Source organism: Leucoraja erinacea, chromosome 28 (assembly GCF_028641065.1).
Source record: "Leucoraja erinacea ecotype New England chromosome 28, Leri_hhj_1, whole genome shotgun sequence".
NCBI classification, from domain to species: domain Eukaryota; kingdom Metazoa; phylum Chordata; class Chondrichthyes; order Rajiformes; family Rajidae; genus Leucoraja; species Leucoraja erinaceus.
In genome coordinates, this window is record NC_073404.1 from 20,719,956 (window position 1) to 20,745,340 (window position 25,385).

The 25,385-nt window shown below is 39.9% G+C and overlaps 1 protein-coding gene across 1 annotated transcript in view; it reads right to left on the reverse strand.

Annotated features, from left to right (window-relative positions):
• LOC129710464 (elastin-like) overlaps positions 1 to 25,385 on the reverse strand; it is a 120,740-nt gene that overhangs the window by 77,515 nt on the left and 17,840 nt on the right. Inside the window, exons 3-12 of the mRNA XM_055657419.1 lie at positions 22,811 to 22,876; positions 19,819 to 19,872; positions 18,960 to 19,028; positions 18,102 to 18,131; positions 15,047 to 15,109; positions 13,780 to 13,806; positions 12,033 to 12,068; positions 8,612 to 8,772; positions 6,052 to 6,087; positions 4,766 to 4,801 (exon numbers count right to left, since the gene is read on the reverse strand). Coding sequence (XP_055513394.1) covers positions 4,766 to 4,801; positions 6,052 to 6,087; positions 8,612 to 8,772; positions 12,033 to 12,068; positions 13,780 to 13,806; positions 15,047 to 15,109; positions 18,102 to 18,131; positions 18,960 to 19,028; positions 19,819 to 19,872; positions 22,811 to 22,876 — 578 coding nt within the window. The remainder of the gene's footprint in view (positions 1 to 4,765; positions 4,802 to 6,051; positions 6,088 to 8,611; positions 8,773 to 12,032; positions 12,069 to 13,779; positions 13,807 to 15,046; positions 15,110 to 18,101; positions 18,132 to 18,959; positions 19,029 to 19,818; positions 19,873 to 22,810; positions 22,877 to 25,385) is intronic.

Genomic DNA, 25,385 nt, shown 5'->3' on the forward strand with positions numbered 1-25,385 from the left:
TATTGTGGTGGTAATGCAAACTGCAGTGGATCATTGGATGCTTGGTAGACTGGATTTAATACGTTTCATAACTAGCCTCTCAAAGCGTTATAGAAGGTGGATGTCAAGGCCACTGGACAGTAGTCATTAAGGCATGAGATCTTGTCATTCTTCAGCACTGGGATGATAGTGGTCTTCATGAAGTAGGTGGGTACATCAGAATGGAGTAGAGAGAGATTAAAGTTGTCCGTAAATACCTCCGCCAGTTGGTCCATGCAGCTTCTTAGGACGCAGCCAGGGACTCCGTCTGGGACAGTTGCTTTCCAAGGACCCTCAGGAAGGCTGATCTAACTTCTGCAACAGTGACTCTGCAAAGAGCAATCGAATCTAAAGGGATGGATGTCATTGCATTATAGGACCTGCTCAAAACGAACATAGGAAGCATTAAGATCATCAGGGAAGGGCTCATTAGCACCGGGGATGTTGCCCGACTTCACTTTGCAGCCAGTATTCAAACATTGCCACTTTCTGCGTGTGTCCTAATAATTATACTGGGACTCAAGTTTGTCCCAGTATTGTCTCTATTGATAGCTTTGCAAAGATCATAGGGGACTTTCTTGCACTGCTCAAGATCATCTGACTTGTGTGCAGCAGACCTAGCCTTTACCTGTGAATATACCTCCCGGTTCATCCATGGTTTGGGAACACTCGGATTGTTTACGTCGGCACTCACCCCTCCACGTACTTGCTGATGAAGGCTGTCATGGCAGTGGCATACTCATTCAGGTTGGCTGCAGAATTCCTGAATATGGACCAGTCTACCGACTCAAAGCAGTCGCGCGGATATCATCTGTGTCCGTTGACCAGCATTGAACAACTCTCTGTGCCGGATCTTCCTGCTTCAGTTATTGTTTGCTGGCAGGGAGTAGAAGCACAACTAGGTGATCATATTTCCCAAAATGTGGCTGAGGGACAGAGCGTTAGGCGTTATTTATTGTTCAGGCCTCTGGTGGGACAAGAGACATGCTGGTAGTACTTTGGTAGAACGCCCCTGAGATTGGCTTGATTGAAGCCTCCAGCAACTATGACCAGGGCTCATGCCTCCTGGCTGCTGATAATGGAGTACAGTTCGTTCAGTGCAAGCTTAATGTCTGCACGGGGAAGCATGTAGGCTGCTGTCAGGATAACCGAGGTGAATTCGAGAGGCAGGTAGTCGGGGCGGCACTTCACAGTCATATATTCCAGGTCGAGGGAGCATGAGCTCGCCAAGACTACAACGTCTATTACCTTAAGGTACTGATTTGAAAGCATTTGTTTATTTTCCCAGCTACTTGTGAGAAGCACGACAATGTACGCATGAGAAGCACGGATACCTTCAAAGAGCTTCTACATTCATTTGGATACTTAAATTACCTCGATGCAACAGGCCAATTCAAAATGCTGAGAAAAAACATCTCAAGCAGCATTGTAAAGACTCAGCAGTCTTTACTTCCAGCAGAATGGAATTGGAGTGGATAATTTTCTCTGTTAATGATTTGGTTTACTTAAATCTGAAACGCCAAGTTAAACAAATACAACAAACATTTCAATTGCTGTCAAACTACTTTGAAAAGGTTAAAAAAAAAATTACCAGGATAACCCCCTGGGACACCCCCTGGAAAACCACCTGGAACCCCCCCTGGAACGCCGCCTGGAACAGCGCCTGGGACGCCTCCAGCTGAAAGCCCCCCTCCTGGAACACCACCTGGAATTTCACACAAGAAAAATACATTTCTATAATGCTCACAGAATTGCAAGGTCTCAATGTTAAACGCATTTTCTTAACAATAATGTGACCAATCATAGTTATATTTACTATTAAGAAGAGATTCTGGATTGTGGCTAAGTTCATATACCTTCATTTGCTTAAATGAGAATTTATATTTGATGAGGAAGAGCAATATATTCAATTTTTAAAAATTTTGGACATGACAATTATGCAAATTGATTGTGTAAATATATACAGTATGATGAAAGATATTAAGGTATTTCAAATGTTTGCCCTCGGGAAAAAATGGAAATGATAAGCACTATCCCCCTTGTCATTTCTACCATTCACTTCAGTCTTTCATCTGTTAAAAGGAGTGTTATCCAATTAATTTTACATTAAATGTCAAAAGCTGGATGGCATAGTTTTGTGGTGAAAGGGGGAATGTTTATAGGAGACCCCCAGAAATTGTATTTTACACAGAGAGGGGTAGGTTTCTGGATTGTGCTGCCGGGGATGGCAGTGGAAGCAGATACAATAGTGGCATTTAAGGGGCTTTTTGACAGCCACAGATAGATACACAGCAGGAATGGACCCATATGGATGATGTGCAGAGAGAAAACATAAGTTCAATTTGGCATTACATTTAACACAAACATTACAAGCCGAAGGGTTTGTTCATGTGCTGTACTGTTCTATGTTCTAGCAAAAAAATAAAAAATAATAATAATAGTAATAACATGTTTTAATATTTGATAATACATCCCTTCACTGACGAGATTGCAGAACTCTTTTGAAAACCAAAATAGATTATTTCTCAATTTAACAGGCCCAGCAGCTTGACATTCTAGGGTACAGGTGCTACCGGTGAGATAGAGATGGGGGTAAAAGAGGAGGGAGTGTTGTTTTACTGATTAAGGAGAATGTTCCTGCAATCGTTCGTGATGACATTAATCATGGTTCGTCCAGTGAACCTATACGGATGGAGCCGAGAAATGAAAAGGGATCATCACCTTGTTCCAAGTGCAGCTTAGGCCCACGGGAATTAGAAGAACAAATATGCCAGAAGTTTGCAAGCAGCTGCAAGACTAATAGGGTTGTAACAGTGGGGAGGTTTAATGTTCCCAATATAGACTAGGACAGCCATAGTGTCAAGGGCTTAGACAATTGGAATTTCCTTGCCCAATATGTAGAGGCCCCTACAAGGGAGAGGGCAGTTTGACCTACTCTTAGGAAATTGGAAAGGGCAAATGAATGAAGTGTTAGAGGGTGAGGCTTTTGGAACTAGTGACCATGTTCTATTAGCTATGGATAGCTATGGATAAAATAGCTATGGATAAGGACTAGGCTGGAATTTGGAAAAGTTGATATAGTTGATTTTAATGAAAAGGGCGTCTGGAAAGGGAGTGTATCAATAGTGTGATGTTGAGAGTTCAAAGCATGCATGTTCCTCTTCGAGTGAAGGAGAAGGCAGGTGGGAGTTAAGGAAGCCTGGTTGATGAAATAAATTGAGTGGTTAGGAAAAAGGACGCATGGGACAGGTATAGGCAGCTGGATCAAGCATTTCCCTGGAGGAGTTTTGGGATATGAGGAGCCATAAGTATATCAGGGGAGCAAAAAGGGGTGAAAAGATAGATCTGGCAGGTAATCTGGAGGTTTTATGCACATTAAAGGATTAAAGTGGGTAGCGTGAAAGAGAATAGAATCCCTCATAAACGAAAGCAGTCATCTATGTGAGCAGCCACAGGAGATAAGCAAGGTCTTCAATTAGTATTTCGCCTCTGTTTTGGCTCTGGAAAAATAGATGTAGACTAGGAAATTTGGAATGAATAATGGAGAGGTCTTGCGGATTGTCCGAATTACAGTCGGGGAGGTGTTGAACTTCCGAAAGCTTATGAAGGTAGATACATCTCCCAGACCTGATCAGATATGTCTGAGAATACTGTGGGAATCTAGAGAAGAAATTGCAGGAGCTCTGGTTAAGATATATAAATCATAGTTAGACATGGGTGAGGTGTCAGATGACTGGAAGGTGGCTAATATTGTGCCTATTTTCAAAATGGTTGCAAGGTAAAGCTTGAGAACTATAGATCAGGTAACCTAACATCTGTTGCGGGTAGGTTAATGGAGAGGATTCTGATAGTATTTGAATAGACAGAGGCTGCTACGGGGTAGACAATATGGTTTTGTATGTGAGAAACCATATCTCACAAATTTAGTTGAATTTTTTGAAGAAATAACCAAGAAAGTTGACAAGGCCAAAGATGTTGTCTCAATGGACTTGAGCAAGGCCTTTGACAAAGTTTTGAATGGAAGGCTGCTTCGTAAGGTTAGATCGCATGGCATCGGGGGAGAAACAAGGAACTGTAGATCGTGATTTTAAGTGTGAGGTATTGCATTTTGGGAAGTGAAACCGGGGCAGGACCTTCACAGTGAGTGCAGATATCTATGAGGAAGTTGCCAGGACTCGGGCCTGAGCTTTAGGGAGAGATTGGGCAAGCTAGGATTCTACTCTTTGCAGTGCAGGAGGCTAAGCTGTGATCTTACAGAGGTGTATAAAATCATGAGGGGAATTGATACTGTTAATGCAAAAGTCTTTTACTCAGAGTAGGTGAATTAAAAATGAGATGACAGGTTTAAGGTCAGAGAAGAAAATTTAGATAGAAACCTGGGGACAACCTTTTTTCTCATAAGGTGGTGGTTATATATGGAATAAGCTGCCAGAGGAGATAGTTGAGGCAAGTACAATAACAGCAATTAAAGGACACTTGGCCAGGTGCATGGTTAGGAAAGGTTTTTAGGGTTTCGAGGGTTCAGGTTGCAGTTTCGAGGACCAATGTAAACATATGTATATTGCTTAGATAGGGCATCTTGGACAGCATGGATGGCTTGGGCTGAAGGGCCTGTTTCCGTGCTATGTGACTATGGCTCTAATTCTTGGCAGCATCTTGGGAAACAGGTGAACATGAAAGTTTGTCCAAATTAGTTTCCCACGATGCATGTGGCTATTGACTGAACTGGGAAAATAGGAAGCTTTACCTGCGTATTTCGCTGCTTTGGCTGCTGCATAACCATCTGCAGTGACAGAGAATTTGCAAGTTATGAACAGAAATTGAATAGTTAATAATATTATGGTCATCCATTTGAGCAGGTTTCATTAACATTGAATATTTCAAAATTCAATAATAATGAAACATGCTCACATCCAACCAACACAGTAGCATAATCTTTGAGATAACCAATAGAATAATGAAAGGCAGTTCACCCATTAATCCCCTCATCGTGCATAGATCGTACATAATTTATCTTGCCAAGGGCACACGGCACCTGGGCATTAGGTAACGTCGCCTAAGGGTTAAGTTTCCAGAAATAAGTCCATATCCATATCAGTAATTCTGAGTTTGTAACCTACCATGTGACTAAAGAATTATATGCAACTAATTAAATAAAATTGGATAGTTATATGGACGGGAAAGGAATGGAGGGTTATGGTCTGAGTGCAGGTATATGGGACTAGGGGAGAATACGTGTTCGGCACGGACTAGAAGGGTCGAGATGGCCTGTTTCCGTGCTGTAATTGTTATATGGTTATTATATGGTTATATGTGTACATAATTGCAAAAGTAAAAGCAATAAAACATACACATTTCAATCAACATCGAGATACATTGAATATGTCATTAAAAATGGACTAATTACCAGGAACACCTCCTGCAACACCCCCTGGAACGAGAGATGAAAGACCCCCTGGACCAGCTCCAGGCGAAACCCCGGCCACCCCTCCCGGAACAGCACCTGAAATATCATGACACGAGATTCAATTATATATATTTTCTACAAAACTCACAGAATTCTATATTGTTAGTTCTCAATGCATTTTATTATTACTAAGACAAATGTTGTTACTAATTAAAATGTTGAAATGATGTTATATAAACAATGGGTGGCAATAACCACCTTGTAGTCATTGTTACATGCTCACAAATATATATATGTCTACCAATACATATATATTGCATCTAATGCATCAAAGTACAAGATGGACTCAATTATAGTGACAAAAGACACCACTTAGACACCAGGTAGACCTGCCTCCTCAAGTTAGTTTCACCATTCACTTTTGTCTTATATTTGCCTTGTGCATTGTTCCAATTTAAATCCAATGCCCATTAATAATATAATAATTGATAGCCATGCCACATAAAGGAGATCATTGAGATTCAACAAATGTACAGATATCATTATTAATGTCCTTCTTGTTACTGAGTGAGAATGAATATTTGCATGAATTTGTTTTCTTGCAATGATGAATAAATTTGACTAACCTCCATATTTTGCAGCTTTGGCTCCTGCATATCCACCTGCAATGACAGAGGATTAACAATTTATGATAATGAGTAGCATGCCGAGTTGTAATCTGATGATCAAACACATCACCCCATTCCAGAGAAACCTTATTTCTAACATATTCAATATTATTGAAAATTACTCAAATCCAATTAGCAAAATAACATTTTCAGATTACAAATTGAACGAGAAAACCAATTTGCCGTTTAATTCCTTACAGTTACACAGATTGTTTGAATTACTTTATTGTGGGCACATGATGACTTGTCAATTGCTGAGGTGACCCGTTATCTTGTCAAAAACATTTCATTGTACCGTTGACCCTGTGTTAACCTACATATGACAAATAAAACTGAACTGAACTTGCAGTAGCCTAGTGATTATTTTGTTAAAGCGATAGCCAGATGCCTGAATGTTTGATTCAAAGATTAAAATCTGAATTGTACTAGCTGGATGGAAAATGTCAAAGGTTCAGAGGTTCAATTTTATTGTCACATGTACCAATTAAGGTACAGTGATATGCGAATCACCATACAGCCCTACAAAAAAAAAGCAACAAGACACACAACTACATAAAGTTAATATAAACATCCACCACAGTGGATTCCCCACTTTCCTCACTTTGATGCAAGGTAAAAAAGTAACATTTTCTTCCTCTTTATTCTCCCACGGTCGGGGCAGTCGAACCATCCGTCAGGGCGATCGAAGTTCTCGCAGCCAGCGGTCGAAGCCCCCGCATCGGGGCGATCGAAACTCCCGCATTGGGGCGATCGAAACTCCCACGTTGGAGTTCCCGAAGTCAGTCTCTGACCAGAGACCGCGGGCTCCGTGATGTTAAGTCCGCAAGCACCCACGGTTGGAGCTCCGAGGTTGATCCCTGGCAAAGGGATCGTGGGCTCTTCGATGTTAAAGTCCTGCAGGTTCCCTGCGGTGGAGCTCTCAAAATCAGTCTCCAGCAGAGGCCGCCAACTCCTCGATGTTAGGCTGCTGTGCGGACGGAGATACGATACAGAAATAAATCGTATCTCCGTCGAGGTAAGAGATTAGAAAAAGTTTCCCCCAACCCGACATAAAACAAGCTAAAGAACACTAAAAACATACATTTAACAAATACAATTAAAACACAGAAGGAAAAGACAGACAGACTGTTGGCGAGACAGCCATTGCTGGCGCCACCTGGAAAATACAGGAAATAAACTAAATCTGGAATTCAAATATATTGAAATAATTTATCTCTATAATTGTAATCATTAAACTACAAATTGTTTTAAAAAACATCTGGTTGATTAATACACTTCAGGAAAGAAAATCCATAATCTTACTGGGATATTCACCAAATATGTCGGAACGCATCAATACTGAAAGTTTTGTTTTAAAGAAGCACGGAATTTTATATAAAATAATTTATTAATTTGTTTTCATGGTATGGATGTTTTTTAACTGACTTCAATAGAACAGAGCAGTTTAAAATAATGAAAAATTATTTCTGTTTGAAAACCAAGCGCGTTTCCCATCTTGCACGGAAGGCACTCAAATAGCTGTGTGCTGCATGGAAAATAAAAGGTACTTTTTTTTTGCCTAATGGGGCTTACTCAAACTTGAGGCCCCAATTTACAACAGTTTACAAGTTCAAATATTCACAGATTAAGAATTACCTCCAGGAAATCTCACTTCACTCTGTTTTGTCCCAGGTTAAACTAATATATGATCGTTGATTCAGGCTATATTTGTAATCTAATAGCAGCAATTATAAAAATGGAGATTCTACTTTTGAGGAGCAAAACCCACATATTTGAAAAACATACTTGTATAACCATATAACAATTACAGCACGGAAACAGGCCATCTCGGCCCTACAAGTCCGTGCCGAACAACTTTTTTTTATCCCTTAGTCCCACCTGCCTGCACTCATCACATAACCCTCCATTCCCTCTCTCATCCATATGCCTATCCAATTTATTTTTAAATGATACCAATGAACCTGCCTCCACCACTTCCACTGGAAGCTCATTCCACACCGCTACCACTCTCTGAGTAAAGAAGTTCCCCCTCATATTACCCCTAAACTTCTGTCCCTTAATTCTGAAGTCATGTCCTCTTGTTTGAATCTTCCCTATTCTCAAAGGGAAAAGCTTGTCCACATCAACTCTGTCTATCCCTCTCATCATTTTAAAGACCTCTATCAAGTCCCCCCTTAACCTTCTGCGCTCCAGAGAATAAAGACCTAACTTATTCAACCTATCTCTGTAACTTAGTTGTTGAAACCCAGGCAACATTCTAGTAAATCTCCTCTGTACTCTCTCTATTTTGTTGACATCCTTCCTATAATTGGGCGACCAAAATTGTACACCATACTCCAGATTTGGTCTCACCAATGCCTTGTACAATTTTAACATTACATCCCAGCTTCTATACTCAAATGCTCTGATTTATAAAGGCTAGCATACCAAAAGCTTTCTTTACCACCCTATCTATATGAGATATCTCAATAAACATTAAAATACATGGAAAAATGTCTGTAATATGCAACTAAATTACCAGGGACACCTCCTGGAACACCCCCTGGAACGCCACCTGGAACAGTGCCTCCAGCTGAACCCCCCGGAACTGCTCCTGGAACACCACCTGGAATATCAGCACAGGAGATGTACAATCATCTATCTTTTCGACAAAAGTAACAGATGATCTTAATTTTTCTGCTAAACAGATTAGGTTATTAGCAAGATTGCTGTTCTCAAACGTGGCTCATGGCTTTCGTTACAGCAAGAACTTTCTGGAATGTGACCAGAAAAGTTCAAATCATTTTAATGACTTGAAAGAGATGATGAGAAAGATGCAGTTTATTCTATTAATTAGTTTTTGGATGTGACCACAATGCAAATTATACAAGTAAATGTAATGTTATGTGATGGGAAATATCAAAAATATTTCAAATGGTGTCCTGTAGAATCATTGGATGGCACTGAGATTATTTCACCTATTGCACCATGTCCATAAAGGGCCTGTCCCACTTAGGCGACTTTTTAGGCGAATATAGGAGTATGGATGAATTTGTTTCTCCAACATGCAGGGGGTATTGAATGAATTAAAAGAATACTTGCAGTTTAAGGTGCATAACTACCTTCAGTAATATGGGATTAATAAATTGTAATAGTTAATTAATGAGCAATACTTAAATTATTCAAAGTAACATTCTTTAGGATCACTTGAAACATAAAATAAGATGGGGGGGGGAATATTACCATTAATGCCCTTCTCTTACAAAGATTGTGTGTAAATTTCTTTTTGAATCTTAAATACCCTTACAATAAATTGGATCAAAACTAAAGAAAGGTGGACAAATGGTGTGCTTATTGCTATCACGACAAAGGCAACTGGATGAAACCATTAACAGAAATCGGCTGCTCAACGCTGTCATGGATCTTCCACAAGTTTTCTTCAGCGAGTGACGACTCAGAAAATTGTCTTCAGTAGTGATGATCATGTCTGCTCAAGGGCTACACACGGAGCTTTGGTAATGCATTTCAGGAGATTTCCAGTAAGCAAGTTCAACCTTGAGGATCCAACATAGATAAAGGCAGGATAATTTAATATGTGGATAGATAATTCTATTGCAAATTACCTGGAAGACCTCCTTGAACGGCTCCAGGAACACCTCCAGGTACTCCGCCTTAAATGACATGGTGCAGAGTTATATTCATTAATATATGAAATTAACCTAACTGATGTACTTCTTATTGAGAGTTAGCATATTACAATATTATTATGATTCCAATCACAAAGATGAATTGTTACTTCAATTTGAAGCAGAACAGAATGAGGAGCATAATAAGGATAGTTTATTCTGGGGTAGTGAGTAAATTAATGCTAAACATGACTGCAAATTAATGTACCAGTATATTAAATGCAAAATATATTCCAGAAGTTTAAAAAATATAGCATTTACATTGTAAAATGCCATATACAGTCCAGTGCCTTGATGGCTAGATATTCACACACCACCAACCCCACATAACATTTGGGAGAAATAGGGCAGATAGCACTGAATAAGCTTGACTTGCTGAAGTCCAAAGAATGTGCTGCATCTTCTCCACAGATGCTGCCTGACCTGTTGTGTGTTGGCACCATTTTCAATTTACCCTTTTAGATTCTGGCTCTTGTTGCTATTCAATCTACCTGTCTCTATACCTACTTCCCCTTCACTTCCTGTCTATTCCACCCAGTCACCTTTCCTTTTCCCAGTCCGCTAATTTGTATTTATTGCTGGTGCAGTGTCTTGACCTGAAATCCCAACAATTCTTTAACCCACAGCTGCTGCTTGTCGCATTGAGTTCTGCAGCAATTTGTTTTGCTCCGTGTATCCTCCTACTGACATCCTCATTCCCCTACACCCATTCTCGCTTCCCAGATTTCTGGTCTCACTCTACCTCAACTTGCTCTTGTCCCCCTGTTCTCTGCTCAGCTTGACCTGAACACTTTATATTCCATCCTTCCTCTGTGGTGAATCTGTGGAATTCTCTGCCACATAAGGTAGTTGAGGCCACAGTTCAATGGCTATATTTAAGAGGGAGTTAGATGTGGCCCTTGTGGCTAAAGGGATCAGGGGGTATGGAGAGAAGGCAGGTACGGGATACTGAGTTGGATGATCAGCCATGATCATATTGAATGGCAGTGCTGGCTCGAAGGGCCGAATGGCCTACTCTTGCACCTATTTTCTATGTTTCCTCGCTCTCCCTCCTACCTCTTGTCAAGCTTTCATTCCCCTCGGGCTCTTCCATTCCTTTGCTTTAACTCTCCTCTTATCTTGTCCTTCTTGTACTGTCCCTCCTTCCTCTCATTCCTGCTCCCTACTCTCCCCCCACCCCTTATCCTTTTTGCCCTTATCCTCTCCCAGCTAATTTGCTTGCATCACCAACAATGTCTTCCTTTTCCCCTTTCTCTCTCATATGGCTCATTTATGAGCGATCCCATTTCTCTCTTTGTCTCTCCTCTCTAAATTTCTCCCATTCTCTCCCTCAATTTTTTCAGCCACTTAATTTCTGTCACTGCCCTTTTTCATGCTCTCCCTCCTTTCTATCATTTTCTTTTCCCTCTCCTGTCCTGTTTACATTACATTCAATTTGCTTCCATCATCCAGCATTCCAAATCACAACAATGATTTGAGAAGTATCCTCATGCGATATTTGTTTCATTTGCTAACATCTTCATTTGTGTTCCATTTTTGCATATACTATCAAAACCACTATTTTGAATATTTCTCTCTACTCTCTTCTTATCATTGTCTACTTTAAGCAGAACATCCACGGCTTCAGTTTTCCCCACAACTGAAACCCCACTTCCCTGTACCTTTCGAGGAAATCGCTTTTGTACATTTTCTCCATAAGTTTGACATCTTTCCCAAATGCAACGGGTAGAGTACAGTGTCCCAGGTGAGGGTAAGCCACTGCTTTAAAGCAACTTAAGAAATCTTAATTCTGTTTTTGTTCTCTGTTTCTATTAATATAACCAAAGATCACATTTGATTTTTCAGTGTCCCCCCTCTTTCCAAGATATGTGTACATAAACTCATCAGCGTCTTTGCATTCTTCTCTTCAGTGCTAATTTTTAATAGCCATTTATCTGCCCATTTTAATGTTATCTTTATCTTTGAAAGTATATCCTCTATATCCACTATAAAACCCGACTGCTATTAAAGTAATTGGAAGTACAACTACAAATATTTCACCTTGTCTGCAGGTTTTCCCTTGATTATTAATATGAAAATAACACAATATGGCATTACATTTTCAAGCCAAAAGACGGCGATAAATAAAAGCAGGATCTAGACATGGGAACAGGTGAAAGCAGCTTCACTGTTTGAATCTGTTGCACCAGTCACGCTCACTGGTGCAACAGATTGAAAAAGAATGCTTATTAACACAAAAATGTTATGCTAAGTTAAAATGTTTGATGGATTTACCTCCATATTTAGCAGCTTTGGCAGCTGCATATCCAGCTGAAAGAAGATTGACAAGTTATGATAGAGATCAACCAATTTTTTAGTTTGACATCAATGTGAACATTAACAAAATGACTTCGATTGGCACAAAATGGTACGATTATGTTTTTGGCTTTCTCGAGGCAACATGGTGTAGATTGAATCGATGGATGGTGGTTGGTTTGTGTGATGGAATGGGATATATCCACAACTCTGCAATTTATTGTGGTCTTGGGCAGAGCTGTTGCCAAACCAAACTGTGATGCATCCCGACAGAATACTTTCTACAGTTTATCTGTAGAAGTCAAGCGTTGTTGGAGACATACTGCATTTCTTTCATCTTCGTAGGTGTGTAAAGTAAAGGTGTAGGTGTGCTTTTTTGACTGTAGCTTCAATATGGTTGGTTGAGGGCAAATTGTTGGTGATATTTACGCTGAGGAATTTAAAAGATCTCTCAGGAAAGTGTTCATAGCATGATATAATTTAATATTCAGTTTGATGGTGAGAAACTTAATTCTGAAACTAAGTATCTTACATTTAATTAATGGCAATTACAATAGCATGTGGACATAGTTTATGAAAGTGACTAGAAAAATAGGTTAGTGAAAAGATGTATCAGCATTTAAGATGTTGACTCAGCATTGCCCCCCAAGTGCATTGAACACCTCTTCCTCCAGAATGCATGGCTGTAAAATGAGATTTGATCATGTCATGCGGAAGAGCTGAATACTATGTCACTTCCCTTTGAAGAGGTAAAGGCATGACAGAAATTAGCGGAGTTTAGTTTTGCTGGTACACCAGACTATTTGCAGTTAATGTTTGCCTATGTAAAAACATTGCTGCCTTATTGAGACACAGGTCTATGCTTTCATAAGATGTATGCATGAAGATTAGGAACTAATGGCACTAGGAATTGATTCCCTTGCAGCACCATTTTAAAGCGTGTTTTTTTCAGTGCAAATTAATTTCTAGACAATGAGATTTATTTCCCAATTTAGTCTTATGTCACATTTGCTGTTAACGGCATTTTATTTTTGGAATTTTAAAGCCAAATTTAAATTCTGAAGTCACCAGAAAATAATTTGATTTACATTCTCGAGTGTTAGCTCAGGGACTGTACTCTGTATTCAATAACATTAATTGTGGATTACACTTCCTGCAGAAATGAAAAGAGTGAATGCAGGAAATGCTAAGCAGACCAGGCAGCACATGTGGTAATCTGTGGAGGAATAGAGTTAATTGAGAAAAGATCCACAGAAAAGATCCTCTTATTATCCTTATCAAATCTTGTATTTGACGACAGGTCTTCGTACTTCAAAATGTCTTCCAATTTCCACTCTCCATGGAGATCCCACGTCTTGCCGAGTATTACCAGCAATCAGCATTTTCTTATTTTATTATTGTTATTCCTGATTTGTTTATTAAAAATTCCATTTACAAAATAGAATAATAACAATAGAATTACAGAATTGTTGTGATTTTCTAACATTATACTCTGGGAGCTTAGTAAACCTTGTTAAAGTGCTACATAATCTTTAACAATTATGCTTTTTGGTCAAAATATGAAATAGACAAAACAGAGGGCTAATAGCATGCATAGACATTTTATAGGTAAGATTCCATCTTTCATTTTGTAATTTGATAATATTAGCAAGGTGTTGTAGTAATAGGACTGGATTGTAATATTAAAAAACATCTTAAAAAATGAGGAAAATATTGAAAATCCTACCTGCACTATATGGAATTCCATAGCCACCTGCAATGCAAATAAAAACGTCACAAACTGTGTTTAATAATAAAAAACTAGACTAGATTATATCGAACACAGTATAGTGTATGTAAACCAATATATAGTAAAACTCAAAACATGGTTACACAATTCTGTCACTATGCCGCATGGTGTGATCATAGACAGTTCCTCTCTTTGGTACACAGACCACACTGATTTTCTTAAGATTATTCTTGACCAGATATAATTCTATTTACTGTGATGTTTTTGGATGTATAATGAATTGGATATTGTGATAAGGCCTCAGTGGCTCTCATTCTTTACACATATCCAAATATTTATTTGGGAATTTTGAGTAGAAACTTAGCACAAGTTCATAGAAACCATTTTGATGGAGAGGTTCATATGAATATAGCAATTAAACGTCTCATCAAATGATTTCAGTGCAGAACTGCAACTGGTCAAGATCATCTGAACAAAGAAATAAGTCAGCCACAGAAATACCAAATGTACAAATAAATAATGGGAGGATCAAAAGGTAAACTCAATGGAAAAAGTTAAATATTTCGCTCCTTTAAAATCTTCCACAATAATAAGACTCTGAAGGAATATGAATGCCGAGACGTTATTCATCACTAATTAGGGGTTGTTTTGGCATCATTCTATATTAATTGAACCAACAGCACATCTTTTGATAAGATTGGTCATCATCTTGCACATAATTTATTCTGCTTCACCTATTTGAATCCTACATTTTTTTTCTGTGAACTACTGGTACAGTATCTGGACTTCTTTGTGGTCTGTGTAATAGGATCATATAATCTAGTACACGCCAATGCTTGGATTGAGTGTGCTGCCATGACATCTTGTCTCACTGATGAAACTGAACATTCATTATGACAGGACTTTTCTCCAAGAACATTGACAAAAGGAGGACTCAATGGGCTGCTGTTGTATAAAGCAGCGAGAGGTTGCAGAGTTTGAACAATAGCACAGTTAGAACCATAGCAACAGTGACAATAATAAGTAACAACCGCATTTTGAATTATAATACAACTGCATATGCTGCAACTAGGTTTTTTCAATGTTGTAACTATTCATATTTGATTGTGATTATGTCTGAACTTACTTCTAAATTGGGAAACATCTTCTCACACTTTCTCCATATCCACTAAATCTGTATCTGAATCTGTATCTTCCCACATTACTCATGCTCTACTATTACTCCTATTAATATCCTATATGTGAAAAAATGCACAGCTCATACCTGGAAGTTTAGGTGAAAGAACTGGATAGCCAACAGGCACTCCTACTCCAAAGCTACCATAACCTATCAGGAAACAGATATAAAATGTCAAGTATTGGATGAAATGGGAAGGCATTTATCTAACAGGTGAACTTCTAACAGGTGTACATTAAAAATATGCTGACTAGTTGCATCTCGGCCTATTTCAGTCATTTGAACGCCCATGAACTTAGGAGGTTCGGCATATCCCCAACAACTCTCACCAGCTTCTACAGATGCGCCATAAAGGCACTATATTGGGATGCATTACAGCATGGTTCGGGAACAGCTCCTTCCAAACCCCAAGAAATTGCAGAGAATTGTGGATGCAGCCCAGACCATCATGCAAACCAACCTCCCTACCGTTGACTCCATCTGCACTTCATGCTGCCTCGCCAAGGCCACCAGCAGAATCTAGGATGAGTCTCACTGCGGACACTTCCTCTTCTCCCCTCTCCATTCATGTAAGAGGTACGGAAGGGTGAACATGCATACTTCCAGATTCAGGGATAGTTTCCTCCCAGCTGTTACCAGGCAACTGAATTATCCTATCACCATCTGGAGAGTGGTCCGGTCCTACCATCTACCTCATTGGAGACCCTCGATCTATCCAAAATGCACTTTACTGGACTTCATCTTGCCTTAAACGTTATTCCCTTTATTATATATCTGTACACTGAAGACGGTTTGATTGTAATCTTGTATAGTCTTTCCACTGACCAGATAGCACGCAGCAAAAAGCTTTTCACTGTACCTTGGTAGATGTGACAATAAACTAAACAAAGAGGTTGCATAAAGTGGTGGACATTACCCAGTCCATCACAGGTATTGACCTCCACTTTCAAGGGATCGACAGGAAGTGCGGTCTCAAAAAGGCAGCTAATATCAACAAAGCCCCACAGTACCCTGGCCATGCTCTCATCTCTCTGTTACCATCGGGAAGAAGATACAGGTGCCTAAAAAACTATGACCTCCAGGTTCAAGGACAACCCTGCCTCTTCAACGATCTACTATAGACTTTGTTTAAGTTGCACTTTATTATCTATAATACTGGTAATTTATGGTATTGTTGATTAATATTTATTTGTTGTATTTTTGCCTGCAAAGCAACATTCAAAGCAAATGTATACCTGGTCTTTGTTGATTTGTGCCCCAATACACCTCAGTCCCTTTAAATGTCAACATGACCTAATCTCTCAATTGTTTAAAAATAATCAATTTATCTGTTTATTGCAGCAAAGTAACACATTTTTATATTTATATTCTATCTGTTATGAACTTAGGTTTTCATTCATCTTGACAAAATCTTCTGTAAGTCTTTTTACATCCACCTCAAAACTCAAACCAGTCAATTTCTTTAGGAACTTGAAAATATCCCCTCAGCTAAATTGGGGTCCATGCGCCAATCCTTGTGGTTCCTCATTAGTTTCAACTTACCAATCTGAGAAAGATCCATTTACGTGCACTCTTTCCATCCTGTTCAATGATGAATGTTCATTCATCTCATGGCTCCTACCTTTGTTAACCAATCTCCTATCCTGGACCTTAGTGGAAGCGTATACAGTGCCCTCAATAATTTTTGGGACAAAGACCCATCATATTTATTTGCCTCTGTACTCCACAATTTGAGATTTTTAACAGAAAAAAATCACGTGGCTAAAGTGCACATTGTCAGGCTTTAATAAAGGCCATTTTTATACATTTTGGTTTTACCATGTAGAAATTTCAGCTGTGTTTATACATAGTCCCCCCATTTCACCATAATGTTTGGCTTCACAGGTATTTGTAATTTCTCAGGTGTGTTTAATTACCTCCTTCATGCAGATACAAGAGAGCTCTCAGCACCTAATCTTTCCTCCAGTCTTTCCATCACCTTTGGAAACTTTTGTTGCTGTTTATCAACATGAGGACCAAAGTTGTGCCAATGAAAGTCAAAGAAGCCATTACGAGACTGAGAATCAAGATTAAAACTGTTAGAGACATCGGACAATCCTTAGGCTTACCAAAATCAACTGTTTGGAACATCATTAAGAAGAAAGAGAGCACTGGTGAGCTTAGTAATCGCAAAGGGACTGGCAGGCCAAGGAAGACCTCCACAGCCGATGACAGAATAATTCTCTCTATAATAAAGAAAAATCCCCAAACACCTGTCCGACAGATCAGAAACACTCTTCAGCAGTCAGGTGTGGATTTGTCAATGACCACTTTCCCCAGAGGAATTCATGAACAGAAATACAGAAGCTATAGTGCAAGATGCAAACCACTGGTTAGCCACAAAAGTAGGTTGGCCAGGTTCCAGTTTGCCACGGAGTACTTAAAAGAGCAACCACAGTTCTGGAAAAAGGTCTTGTGGACAGATGAGATGAAGATTAACTTACATCAGAGTGATGGCAAGAGGAGAGAAGGAACTGGCCAAGATCCAAAGCATACCACTTCATCTGTGAAACACTGTGGTGGGGGTGTTATGGCCTGGGCATGTATGGTTGATGAAGACTGGCTCAATTGTCATCATTAATGATACAACTCCTGATGGTAGTAGCATAATAAATACTGAAGTGTATAGACACATCCTATCTGCTCAAGTCCAAATAAATACCTCAAAACATTGGCCGGCAGTTCATTCTACAGCAAAACAATGATCCCAAACATACTACTAAAGCAACAAAGGAGTTTTTCAAAGCTAAAAAATGGTCAATTCTTGGGTGGCCAAGTCAATCACCCGATGTGAACCCAATTGAGCATGCCTTTTATATGCTCAGGAGAAAACTGAAGTGGACTAGCCCCCAAAAGGGGGGTGGGGAGAAACTATGTTTCAACACTGCTGTGATTACTACATGGTGAAGCAAAAATGTAAATACATAGCCTTTATTAAAATCTGACAATGTGCAATTTAACCACATGTGATTTATTTTCAATTACAAATCTCAAATTATGGAGTACAGAGGCAAATAAATAAATCATGGGTCTTTGTCACTTCTTTCTTTATTGTGATCCATTCTTTTATTTGTGATTATTAGATACTAATATCAGTCTTTACCTGTTGGATATCCATATTGACCACCAGCATCTAGAAGAGCAAACAAAGGGATGCATTATCAAATTAAATCATTATAACTGCCACATGCTCATTTGTTGGTGGGAAATTATAATTCAATAAACTTGTAAAAAGCAATATTACCTATTTATTCACTACAGCATCTATCAGGTTCCACAATATAATTACTTTAAAATTTATTTTAGCCGATAAATTTCATGTCTCTTAGCATCGACATTGTGGTGTAGAGTTGTACATTGTCTTTTGGACATCTTGAGGAATTTAAGATGAATCATCAAATCTTATATGAGAACAGTGCAAGGGACCCAATTGGAGTTGTGTAATGGGTAGATGGAGTCAGTGCGCGAGGGGTTTTAGACTACTCAGGCAGAATATGAGATACTGTTCTAGTTTGCAATGACAGAGGCTGGAAGGTGATGTGGAAACAGCAAATGACCAGCCTCCATTTTCCAAATCCCCCCAGCCTCCCACCCGTCTCAGTTTCTGTACCTTCCCCCACCTACTTCCTCTGCGCATCACCCTAACCCTCCTCCCACACAGTCCACCCCATCCCTCCCCCAACACCACCCCTCAGCACCAAAACCAGCACAGCATCCCCAATACATTAAAGCTGAAAAAACAAAAAATGAGATTAAGTAAAACTCCTCTTTCAAGTACGTCTAATTCTGCTGTATTCTTATGTCCGTTGATTCTTGACACGCAACACGTGTATTTTTGGACAGTACAATGGCAAAGGAGTTTTAAATCTATTTTTTACACTTTACTCTATCCCCATGTTTCCTAATCTTACTTAATAAAATACTTGACGAGAATATCAAAATAAGTATTTAAAAAAATTACTTGGTTTGGCTTTCAAACCAGTTCCAGTTGGTACTCCAGGAAGTACTCCAAGCCCATGACTCCTTGCACCTAAGAGTATAATAAATAATACTTAACAGAATGCTACTTCCATTTTTCACATTTTCAAAAATAGAAACAGATTGGACAATATATTCAATCTCTAGCACTGGTTACTAAATTAGAGTGTAGTATCATTTTTCCGTGAAATTCAATTAGGATTTACCTTACACCCGCACGCAGGTGTACAAAACATTCAAAGGATGCAGGATGGCATCATTCCTCATTCAATGCACAATTGAAACCTCCCCTGTAAAATTAGCCATTTGTGCAAACACCAGAGAACAGGTCAAGCCCAGGAAAGCAGATCCTAACAGCGGTGCTCAGCTCTGTGATCATCAATTGCTGGCAAGTTTGCTGGGAGAGACAGTTGAAGTTGAGGCCATTGGAGGCAGACACTTTGTAAAGTTGTCAGAGTGTTGGGGAAATTGCAGAAATGGAGCTCTCTGCTTTTATCTTAATTATGGATTCATTAGTCATAGTCCTGTACACTTTTGGAACGACTATTGAGGGGGGAGAAGATTGAATGCGTGTCTTCCTAAGAAAACAGTGAAACCTTTGATTAAAAATGTAAATAAAAAGCTAAAAACCTCCAAAAGCAGTGAATTCTTCCCCAGCAAAATTATTTAAGGTATCATGAATTCTTAAGTATTATTTTTGTATTTTAATACATTAGAAGATTTAAAAAAATATGATTTTCAAGATCATTTGATCATCCAGGATTATCTATGACAATAAACTGTACTAACAGGGAGCACCATGTAAAAGACATACTACACTTCAAGGCAATATCTGCACCTACCCTGATAGCCTGGATATACACCTGGGACAACAGCACCTGGAACTCCTCCAGCACCTAGAGTGGTAGATTAAACAGTTCAGAGTTATGTTCTTCATGCAATTTTTAATTAAACAAAATTTTGTGAGAGTTAAATTTGCCTTTCACTTATTATATAACTTTCATTTACATAGGGAATTGACCCAACATAATACATCGAAATGTGAGGAACAACACTAATATGCGAATGGTATGTATTTAGCTTTCATTGCAAAAGGATTTGAGTATAGGAGCAGAGAGGTTCTACTGCAGTTGTACAGGGTCTTGGTGAGACCACACCTGGAGTATTGCGTACAGTTTTGGTCTCCAAATCTGAGGAAGGACATTATTGCCATAGAGGGAGTGCAGAGACGGTTCACCAGACTGATTCCTGGGATGTCAGGACTGTCTTATGAAGAAAGACTGGATAAACTTGGTTTATACTCTCTAGAATTTAGAAGATTGAGAGGGGATCTTATAGAAACTTACAAAATTCTTAAGGGGTTGGACAGGCTAGATGCAGGAAGATTGTTCCCGATGTTAGGGAAGTCCAGGACAAGGGGTCACAGCTTAAGGATAAAGGGGAAATCCTTTAAAACCGAGATGAGAAGAACTTTTTTCACACAGAGAGTGGTGAATCTCTGGAACTCTCGGCCACAGAGGGTATTGAGGCCACTTCATTGGCTATATTTAAGAGGGAGTTAGATGTGGCCCTTGTGGCTAAGGGGATCAGGGGGTATGGAGAGAAGGCAGGTACAGGATACTGAGTTGGATGATCAGCCATGATCATATTGAATGGCGGTGCAGGCTCGAAGGGCCGAATGGCCTACTCCTGCACCTAATTTCTATGTTTCTATGTTTCTATGTAATACACAAAGCTAGTTCTACTTTGCCCTAATAATTTACCATTGCACTTTTATACATTCAAAATACTTCATCAGACTCATTATAACTTTCAATATGCTGCATACTCTTATTTATCTGACTAAATTATGAAGCAAATTCAAGTAATTAAGCTTACATTTGTCATCTTTAAATTAATGTAGTAAACTGTATTGCAAACAGTGAGAAGAAAAAACAAAATCAAAAACCTTGGCCATATAAACATTCTCCTCATTCTCAGTCCAACCCCACCAAAGTCTCTACTTCCTTAGAAGGCTTAGGAAGTTTGGCATGTCCCCAACAACCCATACCAATGTCTGCAGATGCGCCATAGACAAACATTTTATTGGGATGCATCACAGCATGGTTTGGGTTGTGGATGTAGCCCAGACCATCACACAAACCAGCCTCTCTTCCATTAACTCCATCAGCACTTCATGCCTCCACAGCAATGCCACCAGTGTAATCAAGGACCAGTCTCACCCTGGTCACACCCTCTTCCATCAGGCAAGAGGTACAGAAGTTTGAAAATAGATACCTCCAGATTCAGGGACAGTTTCTTCCCAGCTGTTACCAGGCAGCTGAACCGTCCTCTCACCAGCTAGAGAGTGGTCCTGACCTTCCATATACCTCATTCACCTCAATACATGTGACAATAATAAACTAAACTAAACTTTCACCCCATCTCCACCAACCTATATGCCGACTTTGAATTTATGGGATGTAATTGTTTTGGGGGCAAATATCAACTTTAATCTGGTGATAGATTATTAGCTGTTAAAAACTGGACTGGAGAAATATAATTTTAACAACCTACTTTTAAAAACATTTAGTTTAGTTTAGAGATACAGCGGTGAAACAGACCCTTTGGCCCACTGGGTCTGTGCCGACCTGCGAGCCCCGCATATAAACACTATCCTACAGACACTTACATTTACCGATCCAAATTACCTGCAGACCTGTATGTGTTCGGAGTGTGGGAGGAAACCGAAGATCTCAGCGAAAAACCACGCAAGTTACGGGGAGAACGTACAAACTCCATACAGACAGCATTCGGAGTCGGGATTAAACCTGGGTCTCTGGCGCTACAAGTGCTGTAAGGCAGCAACTCTACCGCTGTGCCACCATGCTGCCTGTACAGTAAGTAGTAATCGGGACAGGTTCCGGGCACCATTTGAAAACTGTAGTGTATCCCAGTTTGAAGCCCATATTAATGCTCAGCTTAAATGCTCAACTTAAGTGAATGATAAGTTATGAACTCAATTATATTGAAAAGCATTGAATAAAAAATGGCAGACCTCATTATGTATATTTAAGGGGCGAATGCAATAAAAGAAAAATGGCATTTGCTATTTTGATAAAACAAGGAACTACAAATGCGAGTTTACACAAAAGGGACATAAAGTGCTAAAGTAACTCAGCAGGTCAGACAACATCTCTGGAGAACATGGATAGGTGATGTTTCGGGTCGGGAACTTTCTGCAGACTGATATTTTGACGGTTTACTATTTTTACATTTTTCTATTGTTGTGGACACATTTTCAGAAAGACAAATAAATTGATGCCTGCTCGTGAATGTCTGGAGATCTCCGTGAAGGGGAACGGGACAAGGAGAGAGGTACTGTTTCCCACTGGGCCATCCCAATGATAGTCATTCAGTCGACATGGACTAGTGTGGGTGTTAAACTCACTGTTAATCAGCATTATCATAAAGTCTTCGGATGAATAAAAAGGTTTCACGATTTTATGACAAAAAATCATTACAATTGGTCTCTATTAACAAACGGAATAGGATGCATCTGTGATAAATGCTTGCATTCTATTGCAAACAGCTAGCACTTGCACTCAAATACTTGTGCTTTTGTGCATGTGAACCTGAATGTCGATGTTCCTAACTTTCAAAAGATTCCAGATGGTAAAACTGCAAGTGCACTCTGCCACAGTGTTCCACAATATAGTGGATCATGACCTAGCCGAGATTCTCCAGAATTCACGCTGGGTAATCAGCTCAAGAATCCTGTAACAAAATAGATTTAGAACACAATAAATGCAGAGAAGGAATAGCTCCTCCAAATAAAACGGAAAAAACGATTACCTAGAGTCCCAGCTCCAGGAGCAGACTTGTAAGGATATGGTGACCTTGGAACTTGGCTAGGTACTCCTGAAATGAAATAAGATGAGTGAATGACCAGCAGAGCACTGCCACAATCAAGTCTACAGATAATAAAAGTTTCAACAGAAGGTTTGATGAGGAAGGGTGGGGGTATGGAAAGTAGGAATGAGTATCTGGCAGCTTATTTCAGACTCATATCATAATAAGGTTCTGCATATGGCTATATAGATATTGAATACAAGTCCATAAATAAAAAATCAGAACTGACAATAGAGGTTCTGATTACACAATGAAAACTATCTGATAGATTGGTGGATATACCATTAACAGTGGCACTCAAAATGAAATTGGAAAAATATTAGAAAGAGATATGGGGAAAATAGCCTTGAAACAAGGAACCGCAGATGCTGGTTTACAAAAAAAAAAAGACAAGGTGCTGCAGTAACTCGACGGGTAATGCAGCATCTCTGGAGAGGTGACGTTTGCGTCAGGACCCTTCCTATCCAATCCAATATCATCTATCCATGAAAAGAGCCTATTGGTTGCTCCTCAATGAATGTACAGATCGAGTGAGTCTATTGACCAGCTTTTCTTGTTATCTTATAAAATTGCATCTTTCACGAAAGGATAACTGGGAGAACGGACTTTTCTTTAATTTTGCTCCATGTTTGTTTGTACTTTGATAGTCTTTGGCACTGCATCTCATCTAAACCAAAGCACCTCAATTTTCCATTGTATTACACTGAAACATTCCCCTAAATAGAAATTATACAATTATGAAAAATAGTAGGTAATACCTTAGCCAAATCTAGAAAGATTGCTCCATTGTGATCATGCCTGTCATTACAAACTACATGTTCTCATCACCCGATTAGGAGCCTCAACAAACCCACTGCTGACATTAGTTATGAATATTTAAGAAAGAACTGCAGATGCCGTTAAAATCAAAGGTAGACAAAAATGCTGGAGAAACTCAGTGTGTGAGGCAGCATCTATGGAGCGAAGGAATAGGTGAAGTTTCGGGTCGAGACCCTTCTTTAGACTGATGTGGGGGTGGGGGGGGGCGGGACAAAGAAAGAAAGAGGTGGAGAAGGTAGGCTGTGGGAGAACTGGGAAGGGGAGGAGAATGAGGGAGAAAGCAAGGACTGCCTGAAATTGGAGAAGTCGATGTTCATACCGCTGGGGTGTAAACTGCCCAAGCGAAATACGAGGTGCTGCTCTTCCAGTTTGTGGTGGGCCTCACTCTTGCTATGGAGGAAGCCCAGGACAGAAAGGTCGGATTTGGAATGGGAGGGGGTGTTGAAATGCTGAGCCACCGGGAGATCAGGTTGGTTAATGCGAACTGTGCGGAGGTGTTGGGCGAAGCGATCACCAAGCCTGCGCTTGGTCTCACCGATGTAGAGCAGTTGACACCTAGAGCAGTGGATGCAATAGATGAGGTTGGAGGAGGTGCAGGTGAACCTCTGCCTCACCCGGAAAGACTGCTTGGGTCCTTGGATAGAGTGGGGGAGGTAAAGCAACGAGTATAGCATTTCCTGCGGTTGCAGGGGAAAGTAACAGGGGAGGGTATGGTTTGGGTGGGAAGGGACGAATTGACCAAGGAGTCTCCGCCTCTTTCTTTCTTCTTCCCGCCCCCACCTTTCCAGTCTGAGGAAGGGCCTCGACCCGAAGCGTCACCTATTCCTTCGTTCCATAGATGCTGCCTCACCCGCTGAGTTTCTCCAGCATTTTTGTCTACCTTGGTATTGAAAGATCTCACTTTTGGATTTGACAGGTTCCCAGTGATAATATTGTCATCAGTGGATTAATCATCCAAAGAGCAGCAGCAGCATGCCAAACTGTAAAATAGTCATCCAATTCTGTGTTTGTCCACGTGCTTTTGAGACTAAAAATCAATGACTGTTACATCAACATAATATAAGCAGCAGCACAGATGCACAGCAGAAGAGTTGCTGCCTAATGCCCCTGTCCCACTTAGGAAACCTGAATGGAAACCTCTGGAGACTTTGTGCCCCACCCAAGGTTTCTGTGCAGTTCCCGGAGGTTGCAGGTGGTTGCCAGAGGTTGCAGGTAGTGGAAGCAGGTGACAAAAACCTCCGGGAACCGCACGTTCAGGTTTCCTAAGTGGGACAGGGGCATTACAGCGCCAGAAGCCCATGTTCCATTCTGATCTCGGGTGCTCTCTGTGTGGAGTTTGTACGTTCTCCCTGTGACCGCATGGGTTTTCCCCGGGTGCTCCGGTTTCCTCTCACATTCCAGAGACGTGCAGGTTTGTGAGCTTCTGTAAGTTATCCCTAGTGTGTAGGATACAACTAGTGTACAGGTGATCTCTGGTCAGCGTGGACTCAGTAGGCCCGAAGCGCTTGTTTCCACGCTGTATCTCTAAATCTAAATGAGTTTTAGAACTTTAAATGAGTAGCTGCACATGTTATGCCATTCCACCTTTTTTTTTAAATCATGAAAAGGTCATATTATTGCCTATCTAATTAATTAACTGAAATGAATATTGTGAAGCTGTACTTGCATGGCATGTAGAAATTAAGCTTTCAATAAAATT